At 34.2% G+C, this 14,596-nt stretch overlaps 2 protein-coding genes and 1 pseudogene across 2 annotated transcripts; 2 read left to right on the top strand and 1 right to left on the bottom strand.

The window, feature by feature from the left end:
* Positions 1-369: 369 nt before the first annotated feature.
* Positions 370-2,553, bottom strand: LOC114386993 (annotated as a pseudogene).
* A 2,134-nt stretch (positions 2,554-4,687) lies between these two features.
* On the top strand, positions 4,688-5,916 carry LOC114387651. Its single transcript, XM_028347859.1, has one exon. The coding sequence runs from the start codon at positions 4,755-4,757 to the stop codon at positions 5,841-5,843; it is 1,089 nt and encodes a 362-aa protein (XP_028203660.1). The 5' UTR covers positions 4,688-4,754; the 3' UTR covers positions 5,844-5,916.
* Positions 5,917-11,294: 5,378 nt separating this feature from the next.
* Positions 11,295-14,073, top strand: LOC114387599 (WAT1-related protein At3g30340-like). The gene is made up of 6 exons (XM_028347800.1): positions 11,295-11,553; positions 11,793-11,855; positions 11,968-12,084; positions 12,192-12,609; positions 13,116-13,267; positions 13,705-14,073. The coding sequence occupies exons 1-6, from the start codon at positions 11,369-11,371 to the stop codon at positions 13,892-13,894; spliced, it is 1,125 nt and encodes a 374-aa protein (XP_028203601.1). The 5' UTR covers positions 11,295-11,368; the 3' UTR covers positions 13,895-14,073.
* The last annotated feature ends 523 nt before the right edge of the window (positions 14,074-14,596 follow it).

The following is a 14,596-nucleotide window of genomic DNA, read 5'->3' as shown; positions in this document are numbered from 1 at the left end:
GTAAAAAAATATAGAATTAGTCTTTTACCTTTATCCTGTATAAATTTTTTAGCATGGTCATTCAGCTTTGAATCTACTAAAATTTCCAAACTCGTCCATGTTTCTAATTGCTAATTTGAGTAAACAAACCTTTAAAATATAAGAAATTAACTCAACAAAAAAAGGAGAAATGAGTATAGTGGTTATAAATTATCACCAGTACTTTTGAAATAACTATCCATAGTATGGAGCATCGACGTTAGTATCCCAGTTGTCAATTTTATATAGATTACATTACATGTAACCGAGAAAGTAAAGAGATCTTTATCGAGCATTTTGATATACGTATGCTATTGTTCCCGTATTAGTGTAAGGGAATATGCACATGCATTTTATATATTCAGAAATATCAATTTTGTTTATTGCTGCAAATTGCAATGTAAAACAGCAAATAGACAAAGACTTCAAGAAGGATTGGCCGGACGTTTCATTCAAACTAGTACATGCCATTATACACACAACCAACAGCAATATACAAAATAAATAATGTTTTTTTTTTTTTTAGATGGAGCAGGGGTACAAAAAAGAAGTTCACACTAAAACTAGAATCTAAACATGATCGCTAGCTCAAAGGAATTGTGTTGCTATAACATCCTTGGACCAAAGGGGTCCTTGGCCAATTGTAACTCAATCAGGTAATCATGTAAGTTGCCTAGCAGATGTTGTAGGCTCTCTTCTCTTGGCACTTTTCTTCATCATGTCAGCCCCAACTAGCTAAGACATTAGACACTTCAGACTTACCAACAAAATTCATCTTTCGAGCTAACTCCTCAAGAATGACAGCATTCCCAATTTTAGAAATATCAGAAGCACACTTGTTATAATCAAGCTGAGGAGCTTTCATCCCCTTCTCTAACATTCCCAATGTATACGGAATAGGAATTATCATCAGGACAACACCCCTTCTGATGCATCTAATCCCAAATTGCATGACCTATTTCATAATTTTTTGTCACAAAATAGGATCTCATTATCATGTTGTAAGTGTGAATTGTTGGTTTGATGCCACTTTGACTCATCTTCTTGTATATTCTCACTGCATCATCTGGCATTTGTTGGCTAGTATCAGTTTTATCAAAGCATTGTATGTCCCCCCATCAGGTGAACAACCTCTTTTCCTCATTTCCTTCAGTAGATTGTATACCATATCCATTTTCTTCTTCCTCCAAACCCAGTGATCAAACACGTGTAAAGTGCAGCATCAGGTTGACACTCACGATCTACCATTTCATCAATATATTCTACAACTTCACCCATCATCTTTTGTTTGCAGAAGTCCTGTATCATAATTGTATAACTCCGAACATTGGGTGAAGGGCATTTGGCCTTCATGATTTCAAACAACTTATGGCATCAGACTTCTTACACTTCAACAACCCTTCAAGCATAACATTATGTGCAACAATATCTGGCTTAAATCCCCTATCAATCATCTCATTCCACACCCTGCTTCTCGAAAACGGCTTGTGCCTCCTTACCAAGCTTTGCCGCACTGAGACTATCAAGCAAGAAATTGATCACATCAACACCCACTTTAAACTCATACTTCTTCATTAGATCAAAGATCCCAGCTGCCTTTTTCCTTTGGTTTGCTTCAGCAAAGGTTTTGATAGCAACGGAGAAAGTCTCCATTGTCAAAAGGCCCATCTCACCCATTTCCTCAAGCATTGCCACCATGGTCTCAAACTGTCTAGTCCTCCCAAGAACACACATCATGCAGTTATAAGTTCTAGAATCATGATCAAACCCAGGCCTCTTCCCAGCCCAACAAAAGAACCGGAACGCCGGCTAGCATGCTTGAACCTTTGCAGCATATCCACAACCAAATCATGCGACAACCGAACCCCACATTCATCAAGAACCGCCTCCATGTTCCTATCCAACGCAAACAATTCATCAATCACCTTGCATACCCTCTCAACCTCAGCAGGATCTGCACATGATTCACCACTAACATCTCTACCATCATAACCCTTATCACTATCACCACCACCATCATCATTCTCAACCACAGAATCAGCATTACTAGAAAATGTCCTAGGACAATTCAAAAACGGAAACTTTCCATGAAAATGGAAAAAGGGTAAGGCGGAAAAAGTGGCCAGATGGGGAATCAGCAGTTTTTTTTGTAGAGCAAGGAGTGGAGAGGGGTGTGGCAAAAGAAATGGAATTTGACAACGAGAATGATAGAAAGTGCAATTAAGAGGATAATGAAGCAAATGAGACAAGGGCAGAGAGCAACCATGAGGTAAGCGCACTTGCTCTCCTCGTCTTTGCGGTGGTCGTCTCTGACGGAGAGAGCGAAGCTCGGTGGTGGAGAAGACGCAGGAGGGGCCATGAGGTAATTGTGAATCTGTGTGGTGGCGCAGGAACAATGTAAAAGGTCGAATGTTGGAGGAGGTTCTGGTTCTGTTCACAAGAGATAGAGTCATTGAAGGGCCATTTACATTATAGAGAGTAGAATAAAAGAAGACAAGTGTAGTGAGTGGAGTTAGGTGTTTGTGAGGCAATGAAGGATGGTATTGGCCGTACGGTCCACAAAATACACAAAACCCTTTATGCGGTAAAAAAAGTATATTTTTTTTTATAAAACATATAATTTAGTCATTTATATTAATTTATATGTCTATATCTTAATTTCTTATAATTTTATAGTATTATATTAATTTCTCATTTTATTTTATATATTCTATATGTTAGTTGTGTAATGATATTGGTTTATCTTATTAAATCATATACCTAAATATTATGATATATTTGAATTTTTGTTGACCTTTTTATGGTTTGTGTTATCCTTTAAGAGCATGTCAATATGAAAGTGAATAAGAATAAATGGTAGTATAAAAATATTGTTTTTCAACTAAAATATTTAAAATACAAATAAAAATTATTTTTTTATATCATTATAGTATAATGATTATGTTAACTAAGTTATTAAAATTTACATTGTATTAATAAATTAAAAAATAAAAAATCTCTAAACCGAATTGTAAAAAATTGAATTGGTTTAGTTATTCAAATTGAATGTTACTTATAAATTGAACCAAATTGAATGGCGTGTTAATTTTATGTTTGGTTTGAGATGAGTTTTCTTTTAAAAATCAAACTAAATCGAACACTCCTATTGTAAATGAGGCTTTTTTTTATTAAAAATAAATAAATTTTGTAAGTATGAGAATGAGTAGTATAATATACTTTATCCGTGGTATAGAAAAAAAAGGTATAATACTTTACCTTATCACCCCTATTAGTGTCAATAGAAAAAATGAGATGGACGGTAATTAAAAGTGAAAAAATAAATTAGAATTTTAAAAATTAAACTCAAGAAATAAAGTGACATGCTTAATTACCATCTCAAAGAAGAATTTTGGGGTACATCTTTCTATCAATATAATATCAATCTTGAGTTAATCTATTTTTTTAAGTATCTTTTTTGGCTCCTCAAAGGGATTTACTACCCGTGAGTTTGTTATTGTGAGGAAGAAGTGGTATTTTATTTATAACTTTTTGGAGTCCCTCCTTGCTCCAGTTATCACAGGCAAGATATTTATTTATGTTGAGGAATGGAAAAGTTATATAATGTATATACACATCGAAACACTCTTAATTATGTCTTTTCTTATCCCAAAAAAGAAGAGCGACACGCCAATGCAGGAAAGGCTAAAGAAAGAAAAGGACATGGATCAAATAAAGACACTAACTACAACTGTACGTAAGTAACGCCTAATTGTTTGTTTTTTGGTGAACCGAAACATTTAACCTAGTCTACATATGCATCCTCGTTCTTAAAGATGATAACGTTGGAGCCAAGGATTATTTGGAGCTATTCAAATGTCCATATTTGTTTTTATTTTATTTTTAATAGCCATATATAGCTGTGCAGTTAAAGTCCAGATGAATCGGAGATCATTTTTTAATGTAGCCATACAACCAAAACGGACAACTTTGCATATGACTATCAGATTGTCACCATTCATGACTGCGAAAGGATGATTATATTTAACATACGGATTTAATTTATCTATGCCATTCTCAACTTCTTTAAATTTATATATAATGATTTTTTAACAACTTTTTTCTCCTAAATTGTTAAGTTTTTCCACTGGAGTATAAGAAAATATTAGAACAAAAGTCTAATTAATCATTTGGCTCCTATATTTGTCTGTACTTTAATTTGTACCATCTTTTTGTTTAAGTTTCTGTACTTAAATTTGTACAGTTTGGTCTTTATATACCAGCTATTTTTTTATTTTTTATTTTACATTTTAGTGTCTATTGTTAGTTTTCTAGCCGTGTAGAACCCCATCGAAATAGAAATATAAGGACTAAAATATAAAAAAAAATGTTTATAGAGACTAAAACTTTAAATAAAAAGACTAAAATGAAAATGAAAAGTTGGCGCATAGAAACCAAACGAGATTAACTCAACCTATAAAAGATTATCTGGTTTCTTGGCATAATTAGTAGTTATAAAATCGATAAAAGATTGTGTCCTTTTGTAAAACTTTGTGTCGATATCAACAGCACGGCCTGCAATGGTGACATTCTAATATATACTCAAATTCTGTCCACACGTGTCCATGCAGTTTTGACATGTTCTTATCTGTCCCTTTCCGAGAGATGAAGATGCTAGCCTTATAATTAAAGCTTATATGCCATCTTCCCCTTCAAGCTCAAAAGGTTAGGTAAGTCATGTAGTGGTAGCAGGGTTTGAGATGTCAAAGAAGCAAAATATGGGAGCAGTGAGTGATGGAAACCGCAGCAGAAAGAAGTCATCATCAAGAGGGCACCACAGGTTTGTAGGGGTTCGACAAAGGCCATCAGGGAGATGGGTGGCAGAGATCAAAGACTCTCTACAAAAGGTTAGGCTTTGGCTTGGAACATTTGACACTGCTGAGGATGCAGCTCGAGCATATGACAATGCTGCTCGAGCCTTGAGAGGTGCCAATGCTAGAACCAACTTTGAATTGCCTGAGTCTTCTTCTGGTGGTGCTACTAAGCGTGGTGGTTCTAAGTTTGTGCCTGATTGCACTGAACCCTTTTCTTTTGAGGATGTGAATGAGCCAGGTTCAGAAGCTGAAGGCCTTCTTGGTGCACTTAAGGCCAAGCTGCTTGATGGAAAGAAAGGGAAGTTTCAGTTTCAATTTCTTGGTAATTGTTCTGCCCCGGTTGTTCAATCTGGCATGGTTTCAAGATCAACTCAGAACTGTTCTGGGAAGAAAGAATTGCTATTACCATCATCAGCTAATAATACTGTTCTTTCAAGGATGAATGGAACTGGAACTTGCAGCCCTGTGCATGGTTTAATGAGTACTTTAGCTTCATCAAACACTTGTGCTAAGACTGTGGTTATCCCAAATCATGATCATGAATTAGTTGCTGTAGCAAGCACAAGCAGTGGTAGAGTCTACTCTCATCAACTTTGTCAAACCCCACCTGTGACAACATGGCCCAATGAAGTGGCATATGATTTGCCTTGGCCTACACAATATATGAGTCAAGTTCCTGATAATAGCCTTCTTGCATCTTCCGGTGCTGTAGCCACCTTGTCTACATGGCCACTTTCTGGGGTAACTGAGTCTACTGTTGATATGACATACATGGATCAGGGACAATCAAATAGCAACAAAAGTGGCCAAATGATGAATATGGTGAGCATGCAATTGCCTCTAGTTGGTGGTGCAAATGAAGGCCTTTGGACATTGGAGCAGCAACAATTTGTGCAATGTGATCAGAACAACAGCTGGTTTAGTTTTAATGGCTCTTGGGATCCTCTCCTCTATGTGCCCTCTGAGCTAACTTGATTAATTAGTGTTAATATTAATTGTCTGTGAAAGAAATCTTAATTTGTCAATTCTTAATATATCTTTATCTATACTGATCATTCTTTAATTTTATCTTGATATAGTTGATACTATAGAAGATCATCTTTGTATGCTCAAAGGTTTGCCTATTTTCTTTTGTGAGGGAAGTTAGGAAGTAGAATGTTTTGTTTGTTCCTGACCTTAACCATAATTTTCGTCATTTTAACTTGCAAGGCATTATTTTATTTTTCTGTGATAAATCCCCAAGTATGCCAAAGAATACTGCTCATTAAAACAAACCTATCAAGACACTCTTTTGAATACTATCTATTAATTATTGATTGAAATTGATTTAAAATCATGAAAATTTGTAAGTCTTAGTTTTTATAATTTTAACAAGCTTTTTTTTCATAGTTTTGCAATTTCCAATAAATTTTGATGAATAATAAAAAATGTGTTGAAGAAAATGTTAGTAACAATCTTTTACTCATTTGTAAATCACCAATGGAAGTTTTATTCTGTTTTCTTTTTTATTGAATGATTCATTTGACACCAAGCACCAGCTAATAAATTATGTTTTCTTTTTTGTTGAATGATTCATCGATACCAGCTAATAAATTAATCAAACGTTTAACCTTTCTTTTGGGCTAAACTTAAACATGTTAATATTCTTTTCGTGACTATGTCATACTTAATTCTTCCGCAAACATTTGTCAAGAACAAAAAAAATTAAGCAATTCCTATTCCACTCAAACAGGATTATTTTTCATGGAAGATGATTGTAATTTGATACCAAACTTAATAATAATAACATAATTAACCACTCAAATGGTTATCATTCTATAATACATTATAAGTGATTTTTTAAAAAATAAATTAAACTAAATATGCACTTAATATAATCTAAATAGGAATCTCAGATTTTCACTCAAGCAAATGCCTTGCTATATATATATCCTAGTGTTAGGAAAATTTCTTGTCTAATAATCCATTGATTCCATCAGCTCGATCCTCCTTTGTAAATTCTCTTATTTGAAATTAAAAAAAAAACACTTGAAATGATTTAAGAGGTCAAGCTTTATTCTTTTGATTTCCAAATGTGTCATCATTTGGTTCGCTTAGATATATATCATGAGGTTCAATATATATAGGGAATATTGTAGTGGTGGTATTTGTATGGCACAGACAGGAGCCTTGACAAATTCTACAAGAGGCACAATTTATGGCGAATGAGCGAGGCTTTTTATATGCATGTTAACATTCCTTCACTTTTTCCATTTTTTAATCTTTTTTAGGATGAACATCCAAGTTGCACCCTGCCCTGAAAGGAAAGCAAGTTTTAATGCTTAGCTTAGATCTTGTGTAAATTGAACGGTCTTCCTTATTCTACCAAGCTCTTTATATATATATATATATATATATATATATATATATATATATTAATTCAAAAGGAAATCAAGGAATCATGGAAATGTATTAATTATGGAAAGTACTGCATATAGTTGCAGAAAAGCTTGTGGGAGGAACCTCACCCAGGAAAGCCAAGGAACAGTTGACATCTTAATCAATCCATGTTATCATATCTCTAAAATACAAAATGCTATAGAATTTGTGCCATTTCCGGTCAATCCATGTCATTGTCCACCAAACCATGTAGGCCATGGCACATGGCCATATTGGCAGGTTCTCGCATCAAGATAACATTGTTTGATTAATTTGCACTTTTGTACAGAGTCATAGAATATATCACCTATTATCATGAAGATATGAGGAAAATAAATAAGTTGCCTTTCCATCTTAATTTTCACTTGCAAATTTCCTTTGAAAACTTGAAGTGCATGGCCTTTTTTTTCTCTTTAATAAATTATTCATTGTGTATCAAGTACTAGATAATACAAAAATAATCATTATCCTATCATAATGTTATCCAACTCTTACATTTTGTCTTTGGAGTGAAGTCTCACATTGTGTAAAAATGAATAAGTTGAATAATATATGCGTGAAATGTTATGAATGAAGAAGATGAATTTGTTGTGAAAATAGAAAATTGGGATGAAGTTATGTACTTTATTAACAAAAAAACAAAGCTTGTTGTTAGTCGCTATTTATGACTAACTTTTGTATTAAATAGTTACATAAAATTAGTCCATTTCCCCCAACTTATGGTTCTTTTTGTAGGAATTGTACGTATTTTTATGTTTAGTTTGATTTTATATAGTAGATACTCTCATTTTGTGAGTTAATATTGAAACCACTTCAATTTCAGGCTAAAAGAAGAGAAGGTTCAAGTAGCTGGTGTCTTGCAAAGCGAGACATATGCGCTTAGCGAGTGACATTTGTTAAGCGAGACACAACTCGCTTAGCGTGCTAGGAAACCATAGAAGAGGATCAGTCAGAGATGTGCTCGCCTAACGTGCCGCAAGCTCGCCCAGCGAGTCATTTGTCTCTTCTCGCGCTCAGCGCGCTTAGTTCGTTAAGCCAAAATTCACTTACTCTCGCTTAGCGAGCTAATCTCGCTAAGCGAGCCTTCAAAATTTGAAACGTCAAGGAGTCTTTAAAACACTAAAGTTGGCGGAAACTAAAGAGAGGAGTCGAAAAATAGAGCCAAGGGAGAAGCTAGAGCGATAAAAATGAAGCCACCAAGAAAGTCTAGGTTAGAGGGGTGAGATTAGGGTTGTAGAGGTTGAAGGAAACATCCTCAACCATTCTTAGCCATTTTCTTCCTTCAACATCTATCCTTTGTATTGAAAACTCATTACTTGTAATGAAAGGCTAAACCTCTTGGTTGGGAAGTTCTGCTGAACCTTTGATGTAATATTCTTTCGCTATCTATTTAATGTTGTTTTTATGTGTTCATTGCTTCTATCCATGCTTATTTTTACATGCTTTTGGCTTGATCACCCATTTGTATGTATAGTTAGAATTTTTAGCATTGGAAAGTGTTTTAAAGCCTTAGAACTTGATAGAGCAAGCTAGAAAGCTATATGTCTAGGAATGGAGTGTAGTGATTTAGTTTTTATTATGTTGTAATCTTAAGACTACTCTTTTAGACTGAGTTTGCTGAGGAATCAATGACGAGGTTTAAAGAGAGTTAGGCCCATTCACTCGAGGAATCTTGGTTTGGATAATTTCTCAGCATAAGAATACTAAGATAACATTAAATAGAGAAAAATATATAGCAACATCAAGGTAGATTCAGTAGAATAACCCAACGCTTTTTACTTGACTGTTTTTACTTCTCAAACCATAGATATGTAGTTTATAGTTAACTAGATTTCCAACACAAAAACCTAACTTGATATTTACTTCGCTTTTGGTTGTGTACAAATGTTTGCTCACTGAACATACATTTTTTGAGTGAAACAAATTTCTTGTGAGTACGATACTCGGTTCTTACCATTTTATATATTACTTATGTGACTCAGTGCACTTGCCGAATAACATTGCAGAGAGAGCGGAACACTTATATACATGTGATAACATATGATGCTTAGTGAGTAAAATAAAGCCCAAAAAAGCGGGATAATTAAGGAAAGCATGTTAATTAAGGAAAACAAGCTAATTCATGAAAGTAAAGGCGAACTTAGCGTGAGAAGCCCACTTAGCACTAAGGTAATTTGCACCTATAAAAGAAAAAGAGAGAAGAAAAAAAAAACAAAAAAACATACAAAAATTTCAAGAAATACAATTTCTTGTAAAAGACAAAGGTTAAAAAAGGAAACACAAGCATTAAGAGTTCCCTTCATTTCCTTTCTTATCTTATTCCCCTTTACTAAATATTTCCCTCATGTAATTGTAAAGTCTTCATAACAATGAGAGGTTAAATCCCCTTTGTTGGAAACTTGGCAGCCAACTACTCTTGATGTAATTGATCTTCCTATCTAATTATGAATATTACATTTGCATTATCTTTTCTTGTACTTAATATTATTGTTTGTGGCTTGATCATCCATTTGCATGGTAAGTTTTAGGGGTAGCGTTAAGAAACATTATATTCTAATAGAACTAGGAAATGATATTTAAGTAAAATCATCGCTAGGGATAGGTTAATATTTGTTTAGTTGTTATACATCTCTATTCTTAATGCAATTTACTATGTTAGCTCTGCAGAGAGATTTGGGAGAAAAAATAGATAAATTAGGTTCTTTCATGTAGTGGACCAAAGTTAGAATATATTAGTAGACGCGGGTGTAAATTGGAATAATTATAAATAGAGCAATTGCTCATTCATCACATTTGCGCATCTTTTCTCTTCTATCTTTATGATTGCTTCCTCTAAAAGTACTGCATCCAAGCCTTGATGAATGAGCAATGCATTCATCTTCACCTGCCATAGGTTGAAATCATTTATTTCACCAACGAATTTTTTGATCTCCATTCTTGCAAGAGCCATGGTTTTCTTCCTTCTTTTCCTTAGGATCTCAACTTAGCTATTAATACCACTTGTTATGAAAGAAGAAGATGAATTTGTTGTGAAAACAAAAAAATTGGAAACAAAATGGAGTTGCGTTCTTTTATTAACAGTAAAATAGAACTTATATACATGTGATAACATGTCTCCTGTTATTAACAAAATAACAAAGAAATAACTACCTAAGATTGTCGGCTAACCCCCCAACTAACCAACTAATGTTAGACTACATACAACATGAAAAAAAACCCACAAACCTAATACATTAAAGCAGACCTTTATTTCAACAAAATTAATGCAAAAACTACTTCCAAAATCTCTCAACCGTTCATATATGAGCTTTTATCCACATTAAAGAATCTAATTCGTAAGCCATGTCTCCCGAAGACTTTGAACTTTAATTCATTGGATCGTTAATTCTTCATGCTTTAAATGTTTTCCTGCTGTGCTCACCACTATATTCTCTTTCCTTTTGAAGTGATTAATTTGAACCAAGATTTGACAATTTGTTCTGGCTTTCCAAATTTTTGAGCTGGGGCTGCTGCTTACCCTATTTCAAAAGATGAAAAGTATTAGATGCCATGTAAATGAAGGGGGGAGAAGCACCATTTTTTCTACAGTTCCACCCAAAAGATGCCTCTCGGCTCTCACCAATTACAGAAGCTTCAATTGCCCACTGAGGGAAAAGAAGAGGGACAGCATGAAACATAGCCAACTTCCTTACTAGATGAATTAGGAAAATGCACAAACACGTGGCCTATAATAGGCTAACAATGTCGGGGTCATAGATTATGAATTAACCTATAAATATTTGTACAAACCCTTAACATGATTCTGGAATAACTCCTTATATTGAACAGAATCAGTCAAAAGAAAACAAAAGGAAGTGCCTAATTTTAAACTATTGCCAAAGCTGGTTGCTTAAAGTGCTGGATGTGACTGCAGAATATAATCTTGCTTTCTTACCACTTATTCTGGAATTTTTTTAAAACAAATCCACAGGTAGCTCTCAGTGGCCTTGCAACTATCACTTTTTCTTGCAAATACAAATATAAGGGAGGAAAGCTTCACCCTGCCCCATCAAGAGCTGTGGAATAGAATTGCATTGCTGAAAATGAGGAGTACTTGTGATGAATGGAAACCTTTTATAGTAATGATAGCAATTGATTTTTCTTTTGCGGCAGTGAATATCCTTCTCAAGAAAGTCCTGGAAGAGGGAATGAACCATTTGGTTTTTATCACATACCGGCTGTCAATTGCTACCATTTTCATAGCCCCAATCGGCTACTTTAGGGAAAGGTTGGTACCCTCAACTTCTTAATTTAGTAGTTATCTTTTTTGGGGTGGTAGTGAAGTCTTTGATATTGTTAACATGCATATAGACCAAATTGCTATAATGAATGGTTTTGAACTCACCCACCTAAGCCACAATTTGTTTGTATTGGCATCAAGAATGTTAAGCTAGTAATTTGTCCATGTATACTTGAAGGGATATTAGATATCTTGCAATTATGACCATATAATTAATTTTATTGCAGAAACGACAGGCCAAGGCTCACATTTCGAATTTTATGTTACCTCTTCTGCAGTGCCATTGTTGGGTTAGCTAGTCATAAAAATACAAGTCTTAGTTTGTCTTTCCTTTTCTCACCAGCAGTTTTTATCTTGTCATGTACTTACAAATTATCTGTTATGTGGTTAACATGATTGTAGGGCATCAGTGACTCAATACTTTTTCCTTCTGGGGATCCAATATACTTCTGCTACCTTTTCTTGTGCTTTCATCAACATGGTGCCTGTGGTCACATTCATGATGGCATTACCATTTGGGTATGAATCAAAATTCAAACCTATGTTATTCCTATATTCTTTGTAGTAAGCCACCATCACATGATGCAGGGTAACCGTGTCATAAATTTGTTCCTTTTCTCTTACAGATTAGAGACCGTGAAAATCAAGAGCAAAAGTGGCAGAGCTAAGATTCTTGGTTCATTGGTGTGCATAGGCGGCGCATTGATGTTGACACTTTACAAAGGCAAGCCACTGTTTAATTTTTCTCACTATGAATCTGTATCTCCTGTGGCCAAGAGTTCTGAAGTGAATCTAGCTTCTACAAGGACAACGGGAAAATGGACTATTGGTGTAATAGCGTTGGCTTTGGGAACCATTTTTTGGTCTTCTTGGTTTATTTTACAGTCAAAAATAAGCAAGAGATATCCATGCCAGTATTCTAGCACAGCCATCATGTCCTTCTTTGGAGCCATTCAATCAGCTGTTATTTGCTTCTTCACTGACCACAACTTGTCCATTTGGGTTCTCCAGGGAAAGATACAAATCATTGCTATTCTATATGCTGTAAGTTCACTTTTTCAAGTCATGATGAGTTAGAGAGCCCGTGTGGCATTACCATTCGAGATAGAATTGAGTTAAAACAAGATAAGAGAGAAATTACTTTTAAAAAGGCAAGTAAGTATTTTTCAGGAAGTAGGTCCTCTGCTCAATTTAGAATGTAAAGGAAATAATCTAAAGTTATAGATGAAAAATTAACGGTAAATATTACATGCAAATGCATAAAAATCGTGAATATCTTAAAATACCAATTTTTGATTTTGTCATCAACACCTAAGTTATTTATTTTGCCTTTACTCAATTTAGAAAAATCAAGGGTGGCAAATTCTTACGCTATATATGGCTTTGCGTGATGCTGTTTCGTGATTTGAGTTGTTGTGTAAAAAAATGAGAGAAAAGATGAAAGCTTCTAATACTAACAATAACAAGTGACAATGAAGGAAGAAAGAGTAATTTACAATTGTAAACAGTTTCATGACTTGGTTAACAAAGTGTAAACAATTTGTTTACAGGGGATGATAGGTTCGGGTTTGTGTTTTGTGGGCATGTCATGGTGTGTGAAGAAGAGAGGTCCTGTCTTTACTGCAGCATTCAGCCCTCTTGTTCAGATAATGGCAGCAATGATTGATATCCCTGTCTTGCATGAGCAGCTCCATCTGGGAAGGTAAATTCTTCTACCTTTATGCACAGTTGCACCCTCACAATAGTGCACCAATGCCCCACATTAATTATAGTGGCTACTTAGTCCTCAATTCTTCTGTAGTAACTAAAGTTATATATTACTAGCTACTTAAATATAACAATCAGCCACCTCTCTCTAAAGCCTGATTTTCGATATATTAAGTTTAATTTTAATAATATTTTTTACTTTCAATCAATTAAAAATGATTTTAGATATAATTTTTTAAAATAATTATTATAAAAGTTATGGATCAGATCATCTCATATATAGTAGTAATTCATGATTGAATAAAAGTATAAAAAAATATTTAATTATTTTAATTAAATTTATAACTAAATAATTATGAAGAAAAATAGGAGTTAAGAAGGAAAAAAAAAAACTCTTTACCTGATTTATTCTTCGTTGACTTGGTTGTTTAGTGTGATGGGTTCCATCTTGGTGATTATTGGATTGTACATTCTTCTATGGGGTAAGAGCATGGAAATGCAGAATCGTGTGGTCAAGTTAGTCCAAGAAGCTGAAGAAACCAAGGAACAAGAGCCGCAACCGCAAATACAACAGTTGACAGTGTATGTTCACGCAGAAACGTGCGATTCGCAGTGCCACTGACACCTAGTCGCATTTATATGTATGTTCATGCGTTACCAAGCAATTTTCTGCAAAGTTTTAAGTAGGCATTTACTTAGACAATACATAAGAAAATGTATAGGGGTTATGGTTTGATCCGTCTGGGAATAAGGTCCTTCCCTCTGCAGGTTATAAATATCTAAATTTCATCTTTTTAAATATTTTTTCAGACTTGTTATGGATACTAAGTAGCGGTCAAAAATTTGTATCTATTTTTCCTAAAATTGTGCATGAGTCAATGCAAATATATTATAGCGTATTTGTCAGGTTTCATTGTGGAATACAAAATGGAATTTGATAAGTGGGATTTCAGGTAATTATTATACCTGAAATGGAAAAGAAAACAAGAAAAGTGAATACGTAAAATTGGAGTGAAATCAGAAAGTCAAGCGGATATGATCGAAGATCCAGTAAATAACACTTTGTTTATTTGTAATCAAAATTTATCTCTGATAGACTAATTTACTCTAATTGGGCATGCATTATGATTTACTCTTCATTACAAAACAATTGCTTTTTTAAATAAATATTTTCTCAAAAATAAATTTTCCCATGCATAATAATTTTACTTTAACGACTTGGTGTGGGCTAGCTTTATTTTTTAGAATTTGCATGAAAATTAGGAATTACAATGGGTTGAGACAAGTTTGCCCCTCCCCACCTCTGATTCCATAAAAAATAACG

The sequence above is a fragment of the Glycine soja genome, chromosome 15 (assembly GCF_004193775.1).
Source record: "Glycine soja cultivar W05 chromosome 15, ASM419377v2, whole genome shotgun sequence".
NCBI classification, from domain to species: Eukaryota; Viridiplantae; Streptophyta; class Magnoliopsida; order Fabales; family Fabaceae; genus Glycine; species Glycine soja.
This window is presented reverse-complemented; position numbering and strand designations above follow the sequence as displayed.

Bases quoted from the DNA above. Each gene is read 5' to 3' on its own strand.
- LOC114387651 (XM_028347859.1), top strand. From the start codon at position 4,755: ATGTCAAAGAAGCAAAATATGGGAGCAGTGAGTGATGGAAACCGCAGC.
- LOC114387599 (XM_028347800.1), top strand. From the start codon at position 11,369: ATGAGGAGTACTTGTGATGAATGGAAACCTTTTATAGTAATGATAGCA. The intron at 12,610-13,115 runs GTAAGTTCACTT...ATTTGTTTACAG, and splicing joins TCATTGCTATTCTATATGCT to GGGATGATAGGTTCGGGTTT. The intron at 13,268-13,704 runs GTAAATTCTTCT...TTGGTTGTTTAG, and splicing joins GAGCAGCTCCATCTGGGAAG to TGTGATGGGTTCCATCTTGG.